This window comes from Chlamydotis macqueenii, chromosome 17 (assembly GCF_036417535.1).
Source record: "Chlamydotis macqueenii isolate bChlMac1 chromosome 17, bChlMac1.mat, whole genome shotgun sequence".
Lineage (NCBI taxonomy): Eukaryota > Metazoa > Chordata > Aves > Otidiformes > Otididae > Chlamydotis > Chlamydotis macqueenii.
This window is the reverse complement of record NC_141572.1, coordinates 14,818,468-14,839,635: the sequence shown is the minus strand read 5'-3', so window position 1 is coordinate 14,839,635 and position 21,168 is coordinate 14,818,468. Positions and strand designations below refer to the sequence as shown.

Below are 21,168 nucleotides of genomic sequence, written 5' to 3'. Positions count from 1 at the left end.
ACAACTCCTGAAAGTCATTTAAACGTTTTTATTAAAGTTTCTGAAAGAATGGGAAACCAGTTAATGCATTGAAATATTAAGCGATAAGGCTCCTCATTTGATAGCAACTATTATTCTCATTCTCTTGAGCCCTAAAGAGCTTTTATGGCCAAGAACCTTCTGTTTGACAGTCTTTCAGCCGTGAAACCATTAAACATGAACCAGTTTCAAGCAGGGTTAAGAGAAATCAAAGAAGGAGCAGTATGAATAGCCAAGTAGCGAGGGGTTGAGAGAGTAAAATCTGCCAGTACTTCTTGGGCATGGGGAGGAGGGCCCAGGGTCTTCATCTTCCCCAACCAGTGCTCAATACATTTTCTTTCATGGGCTGATCCATCTCCATCTCCCCTCACGACAGCCCTCCCATCGGAAGGGGTGTAGGATCCAGGGCTGTTTTATGGTGGTGGGATCGCTGTGTGTGCCTTGGTTTTCCTGTCCCAGGCCCCTGAGCTGATTTGCAGTGGGACTGGTCCCATACATGAGGGGTGATCTGGGGGGAAATGGATCATTTTTACTCAAGGGGTGATTCTTTTATTTTCTTATTTATATTTTCTTCTTCCTCTCTTCTCCTTTTTTCAGTCATTTCTTTCCCCTTGAGGACTCAATTGTCATTAACTTCCTTTTATTTTTACTCATTTGGGGGTTTTTTGGTTGATTTATTTCACAGGGAGAATGGGAGGCACATGCAGCTTTCATTACCCCACCCACTGGTGGGGAAGATGAGGTTTTTGTCTGTATTTTTCTAGGTCTCCTTTCTCTCCAGGAAGGCCAGGTAGCACCTCTTTTATTTCTTTGTTTCTTCTCCATTTACTGACAGTTCCATGTTTTGATCAGAAGGATTTAATATTTGCTTCTATTCGTCACCTTTTCTCCCTTGGATCTGCTTGATTTTTTTCATACCTAATGAAAAAAAAAAATACGTATTTCTTTTTCTTATTTTATTCCATGTTCTTGATTTTACCAAAATATCTGCTTCCATGAAATCTATTTTTTTCTCATTTCCACAGGTTTTCTAATTGTTTTTCTAAATTTTTTTCCTCATCTTCTTCATACTTTCTCATTTTTTCCAACAAAGTATTGTGGACATTTTTTTCCAGATTTTCATCTTTCTTTGCTTCACTTTTTCTTTGGGGCAAAGTGAAGGGATTTTTTTTCCCCCATTTCGTTCCCACTGGAGTCAGGCAGCAGGGCATTTTCCCTGCTCCCCGAGTGACATCTTCCTTAAGCACAGCAGGGCAGCGACAGCCTTTATCTCATTTCTTATCTTTTTCCCCTTGCTAGACAAAACAGTGGCAAATATTGTTTCTCATTTTTCTTACTCACTTCTCATCATTTTTCATGGTTTTTTTTCATGAGATCCCTCTGGTGGAACCAGAACACGGCAATGGCTTCCTCTCGTTTTTCTTTTCTTTTTTTTCTTTAATTTTCTATCCAGTTTCTCACATCGCCCAAGTGGCAACAGGTTTTCTTTGCTCCTGCTTGAGTGGGTGGTTTTCCTTTTCTTTTTTTCCCCTCCATTCTCTTTTTACAAGGGATGAAACAATGACATTCCTGATGGGGGGACGACATAAACAGTCCCATACCTTTCACACAAGTCTCTGGGCAGGAGAGGCCTTGCCCAGCATGGAGGGCCCCGTTGTTCAGGAGCTCATTTTTAAACCCCTACTTGCTGAAGACCATTAGGATGTGAAAAAATGCAAAACATGGTCAAGGCAGGTGAGCAAAAGACCTTAGAGTGTTTTGGACAGTCTCTCGGTGGGATGTCTGTGGATGGGGTTGGGAATGGGCAAGGAAAAGGCAGAGTTTGCTGCACCTTTGGAAGCAGCACTCAAGGGGCTGGTAGGATGGGTGTTTTAGTTTTCTCAAAGTGTCTTGGAAGTTATTAAAGAAAATGATTCAGCATTTGCAACAATCCAATAAATACGGTGAATTTGAGGAGGCTTCACTTCCCACAGCTCCCTAGGAAGGATGGGAGTTGCAGCCCATGACCAAGGGTTACTGATAATCCAACATTTTCCAGAAAAACTTCTTTCCTTTTTCCAGGAAATAAATCAGTAGAAAGAATAAACAGCTCTGAACACTCACCTTTTCCGAGATCCCTGAAGGACCATCTGGGCAGGGCTCTGCCAGGAAACCATCTCTGGCTCTTCAGCTTTCTCCTGCATTGTAGGGAACTGCCAACAGCAGCACAGGGATGCCTCTGTTTGTTCATCATCACCTGCAGTTTCCTAGGGATAACGTAGTCTGGTCAGCAAAATTGCTTCAGATTAACCAGCTTTTTCTAAATTCTGTGGGAAATAACACATATATGAGAACATTCACTACTGTATGGCCATGCTTCTGCAAGAATTGGGGTACATAAGCAACAGGAGCAGAAAAGCTCTTGTTGGCTGGTGTTCTCCAAGACCAGCAGGATTTAATTGCCATAAATCAAACGTGTTCAGTTAATTACTGTCACTTCCTCAGGGATGGCGGAAATTATTAGGAAAATACCTTTGATTAATCCTCATTACCTAGAACTGATGGGAAATCTTTGTTAAAACCCACTGGCTCAGCTGCTGCTACCCACAATGCACTATGACAAGGGGTATGACCCTAGAAGAAAAATATCTTCACTGACATTCATTAGAAAGCTGAGAAATTGCCACTACAACATAAGCCTGGCTCATCGTCACTCTCATTGCTCAAAATTACCAGGAATAAGGAGAGTGCCTTATCCAGAGTAAAAACAGATATCCTTACACCCTGTAGAGATGACGGCTTTTATCACCATAAATTATACATATTTCCACTGCATGCAGCTGCCTTGGAGTAATTCACCCTTGCAAAAAGTTGCTAGTCCCTCCAGCACCCCCATTCCTCATGGCAGTCAACAAGCATACAATGAAACTGGTTTCCAGTCACAACCCTGTCCTTACGAATAGGTCTATTAAGAGGTGTTGGCTGGAATTCACAAGGATGCTAGGAATTAATTAGACGATGACAAATCTGCTCCTGATCAACCATCGTTAGCTCCCATTTCTCTGGTAAAAGGGGGAATTAGTCATCACGTGCACAAACCGCCTCCAATTAGCTGAGGTTGTCCACAGAGAATGGGAACGAAGCTGCTTGAGACAAATACGCTGCCAATAGACTGCTGGTTCCCCAGTCATAAATAATAATGGAAGTTTTTCAGTATACGTACAAAATGCATCTAATAACTCTAATTACCTAGAAATTAAGAGAATTAATCAGCATAAGACAAGCCTACCTCTTCTTCACAACAATACTGGCCATTCCATGCAAATAATCAAATTATGCTTTTTCAACAAAATCCATACTTGATGAAGCAGCGCTCTTCAGGGATGGTGGGAACTGATCATGGCAGCCAGAGGAATGGAAAGAAACACAAATAAATCCACGCTGCTGAGCAGGTGGGTTTCTCAAGGTGGGGTTTCTCCCCAGGTGGGTTTCTCCCTCCAAACGGAGTTACCCTCTTTGCTTCTTGCTATTTTCAGGGGTGTTTCGTAACTAAATACGTTAAAGGAAACAAGCAAACAGCTACAGTTCACCCTAATCATCACAAACACCCTAGAAATAGTGGAAGGTAGTACAAGCAAAAATGCTGCTGACTAAGTAGCATCGTACAGGAATTATTGGAATTAGACAGGAGATGGCAAATATGCATTTAGTTAAGCAATAATGCACACTGCATTACCGTATGATGCTAATAACTAACCAGGAGGAAAAAAATGTCCTTTACAGGCTGATATTATCTCAGAATAGCAGAAATTAATCAGCAGATAGTAAATGTATGTCCATAAAATCACCACGCTCCACACTCCCTATTGATTGGCTGGAGTTAGTCATGATAATCAAAGGAATATAGCTGATTAACCAGTATTGCCCAGGAATAGTGGGAATTAGTTAATTAACATAAGGCAGGTACATTTTCATTTAGTCAACACTGACTAGGAGCTGTGGGCATTTCTCATCATAAGCAGAAATTGTCTGCTTACCCGGCACTTCCCAGGAAACTGCTACAATCAAATGTGACTAAAATTAACTGCTGCCCCCGAAAAAGGCAAGAGCACCAGACCGTATCAGCATAAAATAAATATATCTTCAATTAGCCACTACCTGTAATTCATACAATTGATGGGAGTCTCTTCCACAGCCCCAAATGGCTCTGATTAACCAGCATGGCTTAAGAATCAGGATAATTAATGGGCAGGAGGGAAATACATGTAATATATACAATTAAGCACCCTTATGCTCCATTCCCTTGGATGGCTGGTGTTCCCACCATCAGGGTCAGGATCTCAGTCCAGGAGCCTCGGACCAGCTGAGCCCCTTCCTCCCAGTGTCCTGGCCAATCTGCATGGATACTCTGACCCCTTGAGGATAAAGCTTCTGCTGAGGGATGCTGGATGAGACCCAGGTGCATTAACATGGGTCCATCACAGCAGCTTCCTCACTTGTAAGCCCTCGTCCTGGACAGGTCAGACTCGTTCCCATCACTGGCTCTCCAGCCTTCAAGTCCAGCCTTGCAAATGGCTTTGCCCATCCCACTCAAAGCCTTGTACCCCTTCTTTCATCTCTGGTCAGCCCTCAGACCAATGCTGGCCAGGTCCAGCACCTCCAGGCAGCTTTGACTTGTAACCTTAAATCTCAGCAATGGTACACGCAGCCCAGCTGCCCACAGCTATGCAAGGAGATCCAAACGGTGTCTGTCAAGCACCAGGAGAGAGCACAGAGCTCTGGATAACAGCCTGCTAGGGACACAGGCACTTACAGGTGCGTAATTTCCCACATGCCTATGCAATAGTTTCAGCTAATTACCCTCACCTGCAAGTCCTGCAGAAGGATGGGGCTGACCTTTCCTTGTAACAAACATCACTGGTGATGCAGAAGTCTCTAACATGGCTGGGACCTGATTATCCTGATGCAACTGCTCCTCGCTGCTCTGACCGCCGCCTCCCTTTCAGAAAAGATGAGTGTTACTCACATGAAATGAGGATGCTACCGATTACTCTGTGTTTCTCAGAGGGGGAAATTTAATCAGCGCAAAGCAAATACATCAGCCATGAACCACGAGTATCTGCAATCCCCAGGCATTAGGAGATGCTCTCTGTAAGTAAATATCTCTAATGGGTGAATGCTCTCTGTAAAAACATACAAAAATCACTCAATGGGAAAGCAAGTGATCTTCTAGCTAAGCAGAACTGCTGCGGGTGGGTAGCTCTGTCAACAGCAGAAAATATCAAATTTCAAGTATCAATCTGGCCTCAAGTATTTTCACCCAAACACGAGGTGGGGAGCATCTTCAGCCTCACCTCCTGGGAGGCTCAAGGTCACCATAGGCTGCAGGACTGGGAAGCTCCCAGCGCAAGTCCCAAGCCTTCATCATTCAGCATGCCAATTTAATCATCTTGGTCCGGGTAGTACCTTCTTTTTTTTTCCCTCAGCAAAGCATGCTCTGCATTCCTTACCGTCACAGATAGCCCATCCCAAAGCGCTCAGCCAGCCTCCCCGCTCTGCTGGGCAGAAATCTCCTCCTTCGGCAAACACCTGGAGATGTCAGAGCTGCTCCTCTGACCTACACAGAGGGTGGATTATTATATTACTGTTACATTGTATTAGGGCATACTGGAATTCTATATTCTATTATATTATCGTATAGATTATTATAGCATATTATAGTATATTATATTAATGTTGGATGAGAACAACCATTACTGTATTTCAGACCACGCATCCTTTGCTTGGTGTAAGTCACCCAACACCACCTTTAGCCCTTTATTGCTACCAAGAATATTCACAATCTCTGGTTGCTAATTTTTTTATATCTTTTCAAATCATCTTCAGATATAAATCAGCATTTGCCTCCAAACAGCGCATTGTGCATCACTATTTCAGGGGTTTAAGAATTTCTAGGGTGGTGTGTCTCACTTCCAGTCGCAGAAGAAGAGGTTTTTGGGAATCTCTGTCGTTTTAATCTCAGCTCTGGAGGTGTATTGTGGCGCTGAGATCGATGCAAGCAGGCAGAGGGGACCACACAGTCCTTCTTTACTATTTTCCTCTGTTTTCTTCTTTCAGCCGGCAGTTTTAAGGTGAAAATAGCTGGAGTTTCACAGGCAGCTGGTGATTTAGAGACATGCGTTTCTGAGGTAATACTTACAGGATAACCTTGGCTGCCGAGGGAGAGAGAGCTCAGTTCCTGCAAAGGAACACTGCAAAACCCTAAAGAAAACACAAGAATGAAAGCCTTTAACTTAATCGCTCCCATACACACAGAGCTATCCGGCTGCTGGCTAACCACAGTAGTGACATAGCAAAAGCTTGCAAGGTAATGATAACATTGAGAAACATTTAACAGTTTGTGTTTGTAGAAATAGAGGGATTTTCTTTGCTGCTGCCTCTGTTTATCAGAGAAGGAAGAAGCTTGTGAGAGAGAACTTCGATTTGCAGTTCTTGCAAAGGCCACATTACTACGGAAGATTTTAAAATTTATTGATTTATTGATTAAGATTTTTAAATATATTGTAAACATATATGGGCGATATTAGAGGAACCTTTTATAACCCCCGTAAGTTACTTCCTAGGCAATTTAAATGACAGGGAATAGTAGAAAAACACAAACAGAACAAACTGTAGCATGTGCATCCTTGCAGAGCATGAGCCCAATGGTGGACATTGGTGTATCTCGGCAAACTCTACCCTCTTGGGAATAACAGAGAGTCCATTGCGTTGTTGGACCACTGGAAAGATGAAGAAAGATGCAGAGCCTGGTTAACAGGAGTAATATAGTTGAGCAGAAAGTTCTGTAAATATAGCTTTAGGGTTGTGCTGCCTGTGCAGGGTTTGTAGCAGAAAGAGCTATCGTGTCCTGGACAGGTTTTGAAACAGAGAAAAGCCCAAAAGATGAAGCGCAACCTGAAATGCTGAACCATCATCTGAGCCGAACCACTGTCTGATACGTCAAACCCTCAACTGGGAGGTCCCAAAATCGTGCTAGGGGAACAGGGTTTTAGAAACCGCACCTCTACCTGTATTTTTTACCATGTGCAAATATGGAAGTCTTTTCTTTTAAAGCCTCCTGTTTTTATAAGCAAATCAAACTGAAAAAGCACGCCTCAGAAGAAAAAAATGGCTGAGATCTGGAGTCCTGCTAGGCTTTGCTTAGCTCAGGTTTTCCCTGACACCCTGAGAACTGGAAACTTAATCACAGAATCATAGAATCTTTAAGGTTGGAAGAGATCTCCAAGATAATCAAGTTCAACCATCAACCCAACACCACCATGTCCACTAAACCAGGTCCTGGAGTGCCACGTCTACAAGTCATGGTGACTCCACCATGTCCTTGGGCAGCTTGTCCCAGTGCCTGACCACTCTTTCAGTAATGAAACTTTTCCTAATAGCCAACCTAAATCTCCCATGCCGCTATTTGAGGCCATTTTCTCTCATGTTGTTTTTTTTCTTTAATAGAAAAATATTGACTCATATGTAAAGATCAGTCCCAAGCATCCCTGGCAAGAGGAAAAGCCAGATCCACACATCCATGGTCACCATTATCACAGTAAAAATAGTGACAGCTGGCAACTGCTGCACTTAGCTTCCCTCATTAAAAAAAAAAAAAAAACAGTTTTCCTTGAGGTTCTCCTTGTGCTAGAGGGCTTCTCTTCTGTGCTTTTACTTCATCTTTATACATAAGGCAGAGGTGAATGTTTATGGTGTGTACTTTCTGATACACACCTGCATCTGAACAGCAAAGTTTAAATTTTTGGCTCATCAGAGGCCGTGTGGAAACGGTTTACCAGGCAGCTCAATGGGGAGAGGCAGCTCAAACCCCATCTTAGGCCACCATTAAAAGACTGGCGACATAAAGAGCTCAAAAGAAACTACCAGGTCGGATCTCCACCCTGAACAGAGTGAGTTATGAAAATATGGTCAAATGAGTTAAGCCACAGAAAGGAAGGTTTGATGCGATTCTGTGGCAGGTGCCAGGAGTAAGCGATGGGCGGCTTTCACCCAGGGGTTTTTAATAGAGGGCTTTCATTCCTAGTGGCTTTTCTGCAGCAATTTCTGGTAAACTTCTCCTCCTGAAGAAAAGGCTTTTTGTTACCCAGACCATTTTGTTTCTGAACACTCCTCCTTACATCTTCCCCGTAATCCAGACCTCTTCACGCCCTGATAAGAATTCAACGCCAGTGCTGGTGCTGGCAGCGAGCGCCCTCCCCACTCACGCTCTTTGCACTGAGCAGGTTTCAACGTGGGGCAGCTTTGGAAACCTTTAACTAAAAAGAAAAACGTTATCAGAAATGTCAGCCAAGCCCGTGTGGTGAAGGGTCCGATAGGGCTGAAATCCCTGGCTTTAACTGCAGAGCCCCACGGGCTCATGTTGTTTAATCCTTGATCAAGATCGCTTAAATCCTCCATAGACCACCCTGTGCTACAGGTGCACAAAACACTATAGAACAGACATTGTCAGATAATATTCTTACAGAGGCCATTTTCTACAGCATTACGAATTACACATTGCTCCATGGGAACTTTCCAGATTCTTTATAAATACTTTTTTTTTTTTTTTTTTTTTTTCCTTTTTCCCCTACACAACAGTTCATTTCTAGCATTGGCTCTAGGCATTTCGTCCAGCTTTCAACCGGACTTTGGTAATACTAAATTTAAAACAACAACTGCTTTCAGATTCTTGCGTTGCCTTCAATAGGGACACATTTTGTCCCAGATGCCTTTGAGGCTGCACTGATGTCCCAAAGCATCGCTGCCTGATATTCCAGGCATGAGTCAAGGCAGAAGCGTCAAGGTTCATGGTTTCTAATGACACTGGTTGAAATGACACGGTCCATCCCTCCTAGGATGCCCAGTGCACTGTGCGGGTCCCTGTCTGTTCCCTCATGTCTGTCTCCTCGGCAATTTTCCTTCTCAGCATTTTGTGTGCTTCGCAACCAACAGCAGTTGCTGCATCTCACTGTATTTTTTCACTCTGCATTTCAACCAAAATCTTGGTTTCTGCAATGTGTGCCACGTCTCTTCTCTAACAACCCATCACACGCTCCCCTTTTTGCCTTCCATCACGAAACTCAGTGTCAGCATCACGCTATGCCCCCACCTCACGGCATTTCCATTTTCACTCTCGTTACACCTTCTGCATTACAGGTACGCCAACATTTACATCTCAACCACAACACTCCCACAGCTGAGCAGACAGGCTCAGCCCTTTCCTTGTGCTGCCCTCCTCTAATGCGCACGTCTCATCCTCACTAGTGCATTTAGCCAGGAAAAGAGCCTCATGGCTACCATCAAGAATGAGCCCAGGCTGGGGTATGTCACCTCCGCTCCCAGAAGCTCCTTCCAGAGTTCCTCCAAGCCAAAAAAAACAGGTGCAAAACTGAGCAACCATTCCAGACTCTCAGGGATGTGAGCGTCTGCACTCCATGCTGTGTCACGTTCTAACAGGTCCTTTGCAGATCCCTTGCTCCCCTAAGGCACCGGAGTGGATCCCGCTGCTGTAAGTCACGCTTCCATGGGATGCTCCAGCAAACAAGTGGGGAACTTTGTCCGCCCATGAGGCAATAGCACAGCCTTGGCCCCCGCACGGCAGCCACTGCTCCTTTTTGTGCCAGGAAATGCTGTGCAGGGGCAGGACTGCCGCTGATTTATCATCTCAGACGCTCGTCTCTGCCGTGAAAATACATCTCGCCAGGCGCACAGGCTCAGCATGGTTAATCTCTGTGATAAATTATTCTCTTGCAGATTGAACAGCTCTGGTAACAAACGAGTGGACTGTGACCTGCAATGTGGGAGTGAAGGGATTTACTGAGCGTATTAAGGAGATTCGTTCTTTCCCTGCACATCGGTAGGTGTCGACTTTGATTATTTTTGTTTTCCCCTCCTTTTGTTGCCAGAAAGCAACACTGTCATTTACTGATGATGGTGGAGGCAAACCCAGGCCACAGCCACATCCACAGCAGGAGGGCTGGGGCTTTTTAGCTGCGGAGCAACATGGTCACTCTGACTTCAGCCATGGCATCCACCTCTCATTTTGCCTATGGTCTGGCAGGCAACAAAGCAGGAGCCTGCTTGCAGTTGGCGAAATCTTAATCCGCAGGAAAGCTGGCACTGGTCCGTAGGACTTGGCCAAGCCCCAACACCTTTTAGATGGGAATGCACTATTCCCCAGAATTTCAGAGGCTCCCTCTTTACCGTTTAGTTTTAAAGCCATTTTGCAACTCAATCTGAATCCAGCACACGGGAGCTGGATACGGGACTGGGACATCGCAGGGTCTCCCAGCTTTGCACCCGATGACGGTTAAGGGAGCAAATTCCCAGACACGCATCTCCTCCAGCCTCGCCAGCCAAGTTCTCCGGGGTGAGACGCCTCTGAGCATTCATAAACGCAAGTTGGACTGAACGTTTTCCACATCCACTCCTTCTGGAGGGGCTGCACCCCGTGGAAGAGATGACCCGCGCCGGAGCAGTTTCTCGAAGGACTGCAGCCCGTGGGAGGGACCCCACGCTGGAGCAGAGGAGGAATGTGGGGAGTTCTTCCCCTGATGATGAGACAGCGGCGTAAAGCGATGTGTGATGAGCTGAGAGTGACCCCCATTTCCTCTTCCCCCCTGTGCCGCTCGGGGGGGAAGGTGGTAGAGATAATGATAAGCCCGGGAAGAGGGAGGGGTGGGGGGAGGTTATCTTGGTCTCTGTCTCATTCTCCTGTTGGTTTTAGCAATAAATGAATAGTTTTCCCCAAGTCGAGTCTGTTTTGCTGTAACGGTGACTTTAAGGATCTCTCCCTGTCCTTATCTCAAACCTCGAGCCTTTTTTTCCTTCTTTTATCTCTCCCTCTTCTCTTGGAGGGTGGGGGGAGTGAGAGAGCAACTGCGTAGTGTGGTCCCAATCAGGGCTGAGCTACGACAGGTGCGTAACATACCCAAAAAGGTATCGATTTAAACACGGATGTACTTAAGACGACCTAAGGGAGAGCCATGTGTTATGTCAGACTGCAACATTCCATTTGAACGCAAACCGCGGGGATTTACCCCAACATCGGAGGGTAAAGGCACAAGGTGCTGCCATTCAGGGCAGGGGCGGACAATGTCCTGAGCCTGTGACACAGTCAGATCAAATTCTTCTCTCAAAGCAGCTGCAGTGTGATGAAAAAAGGAATGCGATGCTCGGGCGCGGTCGAGTTGTAGAGAGGCCACCGCAGGAGAATCTGCTACGGCGCTGCCTTCAGCGAGAGGACCAGGAAGATTACTGTGTGACCTGCTCTGCACCACAGATAGCCGATGGTTTTGGACCTCGGTTGCCTTTTTAAGCCGCAGATACATCTGAAACAAAGATTTTTGCTGTGCTTCCTTTAGGAAAGCAAAAGCGTTTGGTTGTCTCTGCTCCATCTTCAGAGTCACGGCTGATCTCAAGAGGTTCGTGGGGAAAGCACTGGAAGGGTTACGGTGCTGCCCCTCATTCCACGGCCGGCGTTGACCCTTCTGGGATAGGAACTTGCTGCCTCCCTTCTCCTGGCTCCTTCCACGCCAGTCCTGCCTGCGGAGATTTTCCTGGCCCGCCCACAGCCACAGGCCCGGCTCATGGGATGGGTCCAGAAGGAAGAACCGACTGGGCTGGATGGAAAATGGCTTTGAATTCCGGAACAATTCCCAGGGCGGTGCTGCAAATCAAACCTGTGCTGGCATGCCGTCGCTGTGGGTTTGGATTTCTTTCCGTAAGAGCCCAGCCGAGGTATTTCCAAGGAGGGGAAGGCCGGGTTTGCTCAGTGCCGGGCGGTACCGGTGTCTCTGGTGCCGGGGGCACAAATCGGGGTCCCGCTCGGGATCCGGCGGGGCCGGGCGCTTCTCTGCTGGTTCCCGAGCTCCGCGGTCGTTCCGCGCTCTCAGCCCCGTCTCAGCCCAGCGCTACCGAGGCAGGGTACCGGCTACGGGAGGCTCAGGAGGGCCAGGACCTCCACTTCAAGGGGCTGCTGGAGGCACACAAGATGCCTCCCTCCTAAACCAGCAGAGTTTATGGCCCCAGGGCCAGCAGCAAAACTTTTCACCTCATCTTCTCCTTCTCCGCCTCGGCCTCTGAGGCCATTTCGGCTCGCAGCTTGGAGAGCCTCTCAGCTTCTTCCTGCCTGACACGCAGCTCTTCCTCCTTCAAAGCCTTGGCCAGCTCTTCCTTGAGAGCCCTGAAACACAAGCAGCCAGAGGGAGGGGGGAGGTAAATAAAAGATAACAGTTCTGGAGGCTTTAATATCTTCCATTCGCCTCTCCAAGGCTATAGAGCAGCTGCTGCTCCCACCGGCTGCGCCTGCCCGAGTGCCCCATTCTCAGGGCTCCAGACCGTCCCTTCTCCTCCACACCTTCAGACCCCGGCTGTGGCGCAGGACAAGCGGCCCCTGAGCATCAAACTCCTGCAGCGCGTTTTTAAGATGCGCTGCGTCATCACGGGCAGCACTCGGGTAATTTTTCCTCCGCTGAATGAAATCAGCTGCTATAAAATGAAAGCAGGGCCCCAGCCAAGGTCCCTGGGGGCACTAGTACGTCTGTAAGCTCCCTATTGTCCCAGGACACCCTTTTTACTACGGCTTTACTCCTGCACAGCCATTTTTCCGCTCAGGTGCGATTTCCACGTCTTCCTTCGCACCCAAGGCAGCATTCCCACCACATTTCACGTCAAGATACTGTTTCTGGCTGGCCCGGGGTGCTAAGAACAGAAGTATCAAAGGCACCTGAAATCACAGATAAGCCTTGGGAGAAAAATCCCCCCAGGGCGAGGACACAGCTCCCAGCACTGTTCCGCTCCCTGGATTGCTACGAGATCCTCAGGCACCGGCTGGCTTTTACACGGACATCCCTGTCCCAGTCCTGACAGTCTTGTTGGGAAGTCCCTCTGTGACACGGACAGGCCCAGAGCCTCAGAGAGTTCCTCTGGGTAACCTCAGCTGCTCCGACGCTCCCGTTCCCAGCCCTGTTACTGCCATGTAACCCAGCATGTGACCGTCTGCCCGGCAGGGAAGCTCCAGGCTCTGACCGGGAAGCTTTTCCCAGGGTAACCACGAGAGACAGGGGCAGAGCTCCCAAAGCTGCGTGCGTACCGAAGGAGACAGGAAGATGCTCTCCTGTCCGTACGGGAGAGCGCTTTCCCGAGGCAGCCTGTGCTCTCCGCACACAGCGCTGGCAGAGCGCTGCTCCTTTCCAGATGTGCAGATCCTCACGCACGGGACTGTCTGCGCCAGCACACTCCCACACTCCTCCTCCCCAAAAGCCCTGCTCTCGCCTCCTTTGCCCACCCCTCTGCAAAGCAGCACCGCTTCCAAGGGGGTGGCCCACAGCAGCACAGGCCCACGGCCACCAGCAATGAAATGGCAGCACCGGAGAAACGGGGCAGCTGGAGTGAAAAAGGCAAGTACCTGAGGGACTCTTCTTTCTGCTGACGAAGCTTCTCAGCCTCCTCCTCCTCCTGCTGCCTCATCTCCTCCTGGTGCTGCTGAATTCTCTGCGTTGTTTCCAATAAACGTATCAGCTCTTGCTCGAGAGCCAGCTCCAGCTCCTTGGCTCCTGCCTCCAGGGATTCGTCACCAGGCTTGCTCGAGGACTCCTCGCGTTTGACATCCTCCTCAGGGTGCCTGCCAAACAGAGAAAGCTCCTTTGGCAAAAGGGTGACAGGAAGCCCAGTAACGTGACAGGAGGAGTAGCGCCTCCCCACACAGCACCAACCCCAAACCAAACATCTCAGAGCCACCTGCTCGAGAAGCTTCGCTGGCGGCACAGGGAGAGGACCTGCAGAACCGCGCTGGGCCGCAGCCGCTGGCAGGCGGCTCTGAGCCCTTGCCGGGACGTGAGGAACGGCCGTGCCGCGGGGTGGAGGGCACAGAGGCAGGAGACAAGCTTGCTACAGGAAAGCACTCTTTCCAGGGCTGCTGGGGAACCGCTGCGGGAGAGCATTCACCAGCGCAGCGCAAATGCTCACAGCGCGTTAGGGACACCGGGAAGGCGGCGGCTTTCCCGAGGACCAAGCCAACAGCTCTGTCTCCGTCCCACGGAGCCCTGTGCCACAGAGCCCACGGGCCAAGTTGCTGCTCTCCTCCTCCCCAGTACAGACCGCTCACTGGGCACTCTCGCCAGCGAAGCAGCTGCTTGCATCTGCACACGGAGAGGTTCGCGCTCCGCTGTGCCCACCAAACCGCATCTCCCGGGGTGCTGACTTCCCAGCCTGACTCCCAGCGCCACAGAGGGGAGCACAAGGACAGCAGCTGTTCTGCCGACAACGGCGGGAACTCAAACGAAGCCCTTACGCTTTCTGCGGGGCAGCAAGCTCCTCCGGATCCATGAGGCTCTCCAGCGATCCCTCCTGCGGTTCCTGGGCCACAGCGTCCTCCTCACTGGCATCTTCTGCAGACGGACTCTTCTCCTCTGGCGCTTCACAAGAGCTGTGATCCTCCTCCCTTCGCGGCACAGAAGAGGGAAGAGAAGATCAGGTCAGCACAGAGCAGGGACTTGCGAGTACAGGCAGAGAGGAAAGGCCAGGGACTTGCGAGTACAGGCAGAGAGGAAAGGCCAGGGACTTGCGAGTACAGGCAGAGAGGAAAGGCCAGCAACGAGCTCGCTGTGCAGGGAGAGAGAGGATGCACAGCGGGAAGCCGGCACCACGCGACAAGGAGACAATTCCTGTGGGCAGAACACGTTTTCAGGGCCCTGCACAAGAGCAGCTCCCCTAAGAACAAGGCTGCCAACCCCAAGTGCACACAGCCGGTCACTCAGACGGACCGCAGCTTCCTCTGGTCACAAGTTTTCCTGGCACCGGCAGCAGCTCCTTGCTTCCCAGAGCCCAGGGAATTGTGTGCGGAGGCTGAGAGCTTGGACACCGTTCATCTCTGAGCGCCATGCGCTGCAGCTCTCAAAGGGGCAGGGGCTGCTCTGCAGGGACAGCTGGGCAGGTTACAGCGACCGCAGCAGAGCAGGGGCAGGCGAGACAGGAAAGGCCCCAGAGCTGGAGCTGCCTGCACCCCATTGTCGCCCTGGTTGTGCCGTACCTCTCCGCAGCTTTGGCTCTTCCGCTTTGCTCTCCCTCTGCACCGGCCTGGCTTTTCTCCTGCTCTTCTTCTCCCAGCGCCTGCAGGTCAAAGCAAACAGCGTGGAGTTTGCTGGCCCCTTCGCCACCAAAGCCTCTCGGGACCTCACAGCGCCAGAGCCCTCCCAGGCAGCTCCCCCTCCCAGCCTCCGTCCTGCCCCGCTGCCAATAACGACTCCAGTTCCCGAGAACCGAGGAGCTCAGCACATGTCCTGGCTCAAAATAGGCTCTGTCACCGCTGCCTGGGAAAGGAAAGCAGCCGGACAAGGGGAGAACGAGCTCTTCCTGGGAACAGGGATAACCAGTGCCAGGGGAACGCTGCGCAGCCCCTGCCCAACGTCCCTTCCCAGGAGGGAGTCCCTCCCCAGGAGCAAGGGGCTGCAGGCATCTCTGGACACTTTGCAGAAGGTGCAGACAGCACGCGCCTGCAGGGACAAAGGGCTGCTTTTAGGCCTTGGCTGTGAAACTACCAGAGAGCCTCGCCCCTCCTGTTGCCTCCGCATCCCCAGCACCTCCAGCACTGCAAGCACCTCAGTTCCCTGCCCCGTTTGAGGCCCACACGCACCCCACAGAGGACGTCCCACACGCTCACGACACAAAGCCAGTCTCGTGGCCGCAGGCAAGCGGCGTGAGGGCTCACAGGCCGTCTCCTCTCTCTGCACAACACATTTCCCAAGGGACCTCAGCAGGAGAATCCCCACGGTCCCTGAGCACCCATACGGCACGCACCTTGCCTGTGGGGCTGTCCAGAGCAGGAGAGAGAGTCTCCACATCCAGGGCCTGCTCAGAAACCGGACTATGGAAGCCCAGGTCCTAAAGAAGAAAGCAGAAAAAAAAGGATCAGAGTCTGATGAGGGTGCACGGTTTTTGCCAGAGATGCCGAGACAAGGCCAAAATCCCAACGCAGCTTGCAATCTACACTCCCCATCCCACTGACAGCCAGTCTTTGGTACCAGCAGACGCTGGAACAATGGGAAAGGTTTACGAGACACAGGGGATGGCTACGCCAGGGCTCAGGCCTGCATCCCAGCACAGGTCACATCTGTCCTGAAGACAGACGGGTCTGCCAGCGGCTCCACCAGCAGCCAGCGGGGTTTTCTCTTGCCCCAGGGGCAGAGGCACAGGCAGCCCAGCTGGTGTGAGCAGAGCTCCTGCCGGGACCACGACCGGCAGATTCCCTGCGGGCTTGGCCAGCGGGACTGTGCAGCACTGCCGTTCCCGTCACCGCTGGTCCCTGAGGAGCCCCTCCCTGCGAGGCCAGGGGACCGCAGTGCCACACGGGGACTGCAAGAGCTGGGCACAGGCTCCCAGAGGAGCGTGAAGCCCACAGCCCAGGGACAGGGAGCTTTTCGGGACTCACCCCAGGCCAAACCAGCTCGCGGTCCGAGCGGCCAGAGACTTGCACGCCCTCCTCGCTGTCACTGAGCTCCGACGCCTCCTAAAGCGGGGAGAAGATGTACATCACTGTCTGTCCGTGTCTGACCCCCTCAGCCTCACCGAGGCATCTCCAGCAAGATGGCCACTGACACTGGGCAGACAAAGCTGGCCTCTCTGCGACGCAGGGAAGAAACGGGGACTGAACATCACGGGAGAGACACCGAGAGTGCGACGCACAGAGCAGCACAAAACCAGCCCTGCACAGGAGGGCAGGGGCAGGAGAAGGGGCTGGGGAGGGCAAAGCAGCGCTCGTCAAACCCCCCTGACAAAGGGCAATGGCTCGCTGTCCCCCAGTCAGCTGCGGGCCAGCTCTCCTCCCAGTGAGCCCTGGAAAAGCACTGGGCAGACTGTGAGGTGCTACTGGAGCCACAGCTCCCAGCCAGCCCCGAGGCAGCGGCTTTCCTCGCTCCGACCTCGCGCCTCCCTGGCGCATCCTTCGGCAGAGCTGCCCGTGTCACAGCTGGCAGCTCGCTTCCCGCTCTGCCCCATCTCTGCAACGCTGAGAGAAACAACAGGAGGGGAGAAACAGAGCAGCACGGACACTGGGCTGGGTGGGTGCTGCCTTACAGAGCCTGCTCGCCCCGCACAGACGGCAGCACTGACAGCCCAGACTGATTTCTGATACAAGCCTGGAAACACGGTCACAGCTCAGGGTTTTGGGGGCCGGTCGCTTTGGCCAGCGCTTTGTGTTTGCTTTAACGAACCATTTCCCAGCTCGGTACTGAAGGGGTCGGTCTGGGAACGTGGAGCGCTTGTGTCCCCCAGGAACACCCTGCTGATGGGGAAAGCCCTCGCGCTGACTGAGGAGAACACAAGTGCTCCAAGAGCTTTCCCGACCCGGGGCCGTGCAGAGCAGCGGGCACGGCCACAGCAGCTTCCACCCCAAACCCAGGCCCTGCAGGCAGGGCTCTTCCTGGGCCAGCAGCCAGCCTGCTGCCTGCTTTCAGATCGGCTGCTGCCTCTGCCCTCCTTCCATCCCCTGCCTTTCCCCAACAGATGCGGTGGCAGCGGTGGCAGCCAGGCTGGCCGCTGGGTCGGCCTCAGCAGCTTCAGCAGCAGGAGACACAGCTCCAGGGAGCCCAGCACCGCGCAGCGCAGCCGTCTCCGCTGCGCTGCTTTCCCCCCGCGACTGCGGCAGCTCATCTGCTGCAGACACGGCATCTCCCACCTCAGCATCTTGCTCGCCCAGGAGGTTGCTCCCTGCAAGTTCCCCGTCGGACTCCTCCTCGCTCCGGCCGGACTCCTCCTCGCTCCGGCCGGACTCCTCCTCGCTCTGGCTGGACAGGCCACTGCCAGCATCTCCGGGCAGGGCTCGAACTGGAGCCGGAGGGCTCGCAGCGTCGGAAGCCAAGGAAGACTCTTGCCCTTCGTCCGCATCTCCTGATTTTAAAGACTCCTCCTAGGCAGCAAGGCAAACACAATTACAGCTACAACATTCCTTACCCCCTCTCTAGGAGCGTCACCCCCCTGTGACAGGCCACCACCCAAGCTGGGCCCAGGGCACAGCTCACCCCAGGAGCAGGCACACCCAGCGCTCTGCAAGAGCCCCTCTTCCCAAGAGCACATCCCAACAGCTACACGTGAACTTCCCCTCACTTCACCCCATCACCGCTCAGATTTCCCCCGGGAATGCATTTCCCCAGATGAACCCTTTCCTTCTCCCGGTTCTGTAAGGAAGCTGGAGAAGGGCTGGGGCTGCAGGCTGAGGCTCGTTCACGGGAATGCCTTCCTGCTGCCATCCCATGGGACTGCAGGGGAATTCTCCTTTCCAGTGGGGCTCTGAGATTGGATCGGGACTAAGAGAGCACCCAGCTGGTCACAGAGCCTGCCTGCTGGCAGCAATTGCCATTCCCTCACGGGTTCCCGAAGCCCTGCCGCAGCACTGAAAGGCCAGGACAGCTCTTTGTTCCCGGATGCATCGACATTTCGGTGACAAACCGGGCCCCCACGGGCCGCTTGGTGTTTGGAGACGAGAGCCGGGCCTTTCTTTGCTGCCTCTCCTTTAACACCAGCCTTGGCAGTTTCTGCCCAGCACCGGGAATGGGCTCTCCAGCACAGTACTCTACAGCTCAGTTCTCCTACGTTGTGGAAAGGACAAGGGAAACACCGTAAAACACCTGAAAAGACATTGATTTGCCTTTCAGACACCGGAACAGGATTTCCAAAGCAGTGAGAAAGGATCAGTGCTCTGCACTCCCGCTCCCCAGCCCAGGCGCTGGCCGCACAGCGCCACAGCTCCTCTCCTGCCCGTCCCATCCCCACATCCTTACCTCGGAGTCACAGCTGCCTCCCGGGCACCCACAGCCATCGGCAGGGTTGGGAACAGGCGTGCTGGCCCGTGGAGACTCTACAGGTGGCCCACACAGAGTTCCGGCCTCTGCGCTCTCACCGGAGGAGCCGGGGGCTCTGGGTCAGTGCAATCGGGCAGCGGAGCCATCGCAAGGCACCGGGGCGAGGCTCCTACAGCCCGTTCGCACTGGAAATGCATCGTGCCCACGCGGATTTACAGGCAGCACGTGGAGAAACCAGCGTGAGATGCTTTCTGGTGAGCAAACACCACAGAGGAAACGCAGCACAAGCTCGGGCCCAGAGCCCAGTGGAGCCACCACAGTCACCAGCCGCTACCGAGGGAGCGCCACAGTTGTTCGTTGCTGGAGGCAACAGCGCAAAATCCCCCTTTAACCCACAGCCACCCACCCGTCCTCCGCCCAGCCCTCTCGCTCCTCCCTCACAGCGCTGCAAGCAGCAGAGCCTACTCACGGTGGGTCCCTGCAGCAACTGCTTCTCCTTCTTTTCCTTCTTCTTCTCCCCCTCCTCCTCCTCCTCCTTTTTCGAGCTGCCGTGGGCCAGCAGCTTCTCTCGCTCCTGGATGACGAGCTGCCTGTAGTGAAGGTCACAGGGGTGGTCCCATGTGGACTGGCCGGTGGCAAAGTTGAAGTAGTAGATCTTCCCCATGCTATCCTGGCTGCAGGGCAAAGCCAGCAGGAAAAGTGAGGAGAGCGCTTCCCCACCCCCAGGAAGCACATCTGCGGTGGCATCGCCCCCTCGCCAGCCGGTGCCCGGCTCTGCCAGCTATGTGGGCAGCGCGCAGCAGGGGAAGGGCAGGGGAGGCCAGGAATGGAGCAGGGCAGCGCTGGCAGAGCTCTCACCAGGGCTTCCACTCGGCCGGTAATGGAGCCCTGATCGCTTCCCTGGCCAGCCACATCAGCTCCGGCTCCTTCTCGGGGTCAGTCCCGATCTCCCGGGCAAAATCTTTCATTCCTAGGAAGACACAAGAGCAACCTGTGCAGACGGTCGACGCCGGGCACTACACAGACCAAGCCAACCTCCTCAGCTAAAGCAACGGGCACGCGGGGAAACCCTGATCCCGACGTGGAGCTGCTCAAAGCTGCTCACAGCATCCCCGTCAGCGAGCACATCCTGCCGGGCCGTCAAAGCCGGGAGACAGACGGGAAAAATGGCATTTCTCGTCACAACCAAAAAGCCCATTCTGCAGCTCTGCCTTCTGTGAAATCCCCCTTCTTGTACCCTTTCCCCCCACGCTCTCCCGAATCCCTCTTTTCTTCAGACACCTAGAAGGGACTGGCGTGCCTGAACCCTTTATCGCGGCTCCAGAGAGGACAGCCGTCAGTTACCTTCCTCGTCGAGAAGGCGCTCCTCGTCGAGAGCTTCCTCCATGACGATCTGGTCGCCAAAGCACGCCACGGGTGCGGCCATGGCTCCCTGCACCTGCTGGCAGCAAGGAAGCCACGCCAAAATCAGCACGCGCAGCCACGCTGGGGCAGAAACGAAGCTTCCTCAGCACGCAGCACGCAGCGCAGCCCCCCAGGGAACCCGGCCCCGGGGCCGCGCAGGGGAACAAGGTGCCCCGGCCCTGCCAAGCACGGGTGCCGCTGGGACAGGCAGAGGCTGCCGGTCACCGGGTGCCAAGGAGCCGGAGCTCCCCGCCAGCCGTGCGCTGGGCACGGCCAGCAGCTCTCCCCTTCCCGCTGCCGCGCCTGCCCCGAGGCCCCGGGGGGAGAAGCCACCCCAGCCGCAGCACCCACAGCCCCCGCCGCCCCCAAGGAAGGCAAACGCGCAGCAGGGCAGAGCTCTCCGCGCTGCTCACAGCGCTCCGGCCGCGCACAGAGCCGCCTCGCCCCCGAGACTTGCCTCCCCGCGCCCGTGGGAGCGGGGCTGGGGGCGCTCCGCAGCTGGAGGCAGAGCCCGCAGCCTGTCCGGCTCCTGCGCAGCAGACGAGCACTCGCTTCTCGCTTCGGGGCCTTTTCCAGGAGGCGACAGCCGAGCCGAAAGGAGACCGAGAGAGACCGGCCGCCCTCCGCCCGTTCGCTCGCCAACCGCCGCCACGCGCGCGCGGCTTGCCCGGGGCCGCCTTCGAACTCCGGCGCCGCGTGCCGGTGCCCGTAGCCACGGCCCGCCCCCGCCGCAACGCCATTGGGCGGCCGGGGAGGCCCCGCCCGGAGCCGTCCTCCGCGCGGCGGCGCCTGCCGGGGGCTGGAGTCCGGGCGGGGCGGGGCCGGCCGCGCGTTGCCATGGCGACGCGTGGGACGGGCCCGCTGCGGTGCCCCGGCCCCGCCGCGCCCGCCCCGCCCCGAAACCGCGCTCAGGGGGCTCCGGGAGCTCGGC

General features: G+C 53.4%; 1 protein-coding gene across 1 annotated transcript; it reads right to left on the bottom strand.

The window, feature by feature from the left end:
- Nucleotides 1-12,084: 12,084 nt before the first annotated feature.
- Nucleotides 12,085-20,298, bottom strand: LOC147598659 (uncharacterized). Its single transcript, XM_086761793.1, has 10 exons — nucleotides 20,178-20,298; nucleotides 19,692-19,803; nucleotides 19,303-19,507; nucleotides 17,537-17,941; nucleotides 16,466-16,543; nucleotides 15,835-15,918; nucleotides 15,068-15,147; nucleotides 14,330-14,479; nucleotides 13,445-13,660; nucleotides 12,085-12,220 (listed from the first exon to the last, which is right to left on the bottom strand). Exons 1-10 carry the CDS (start codon nucleotides 20,257-20,259, stop codon nucleotides 12,085-12,087), a joined length of 1,548 nt encoding a protein of 515 aa, XP_086617919.1. The 5' UTR covers nucleotides 20,260-20,298.
- Between the last annotated feature and the right edge of the window lie 870 nt (nucleotides 20,299-21,168).

Excerpts from the sequence above, each read along its gene's own strand:
- LOC147598659 (XM_086761793.1), bottom strand. The coding sequence starts at position 20,259 with ATGGCCGCACCCGTGGCGTGCTTTGGCGACCAGATCGTCATGGAGGAA. Across the intron at positions 14,480-15,067 it reads AGAGCCAAAGCTGCGGAGAG|GGAGGAGGATCACAGCTCTT; the intron begins GTACGGCACAAC and ends TGTGCCGCGAAG. Across the intron at positions 13,661-14,329 it reads CTTGCTGCCCCGCAGAAAGC|GCACCCTGAGGAGGATGTCA; the intron begins GTAAGGGCTTCG and ends TCTGTTTGGCAG.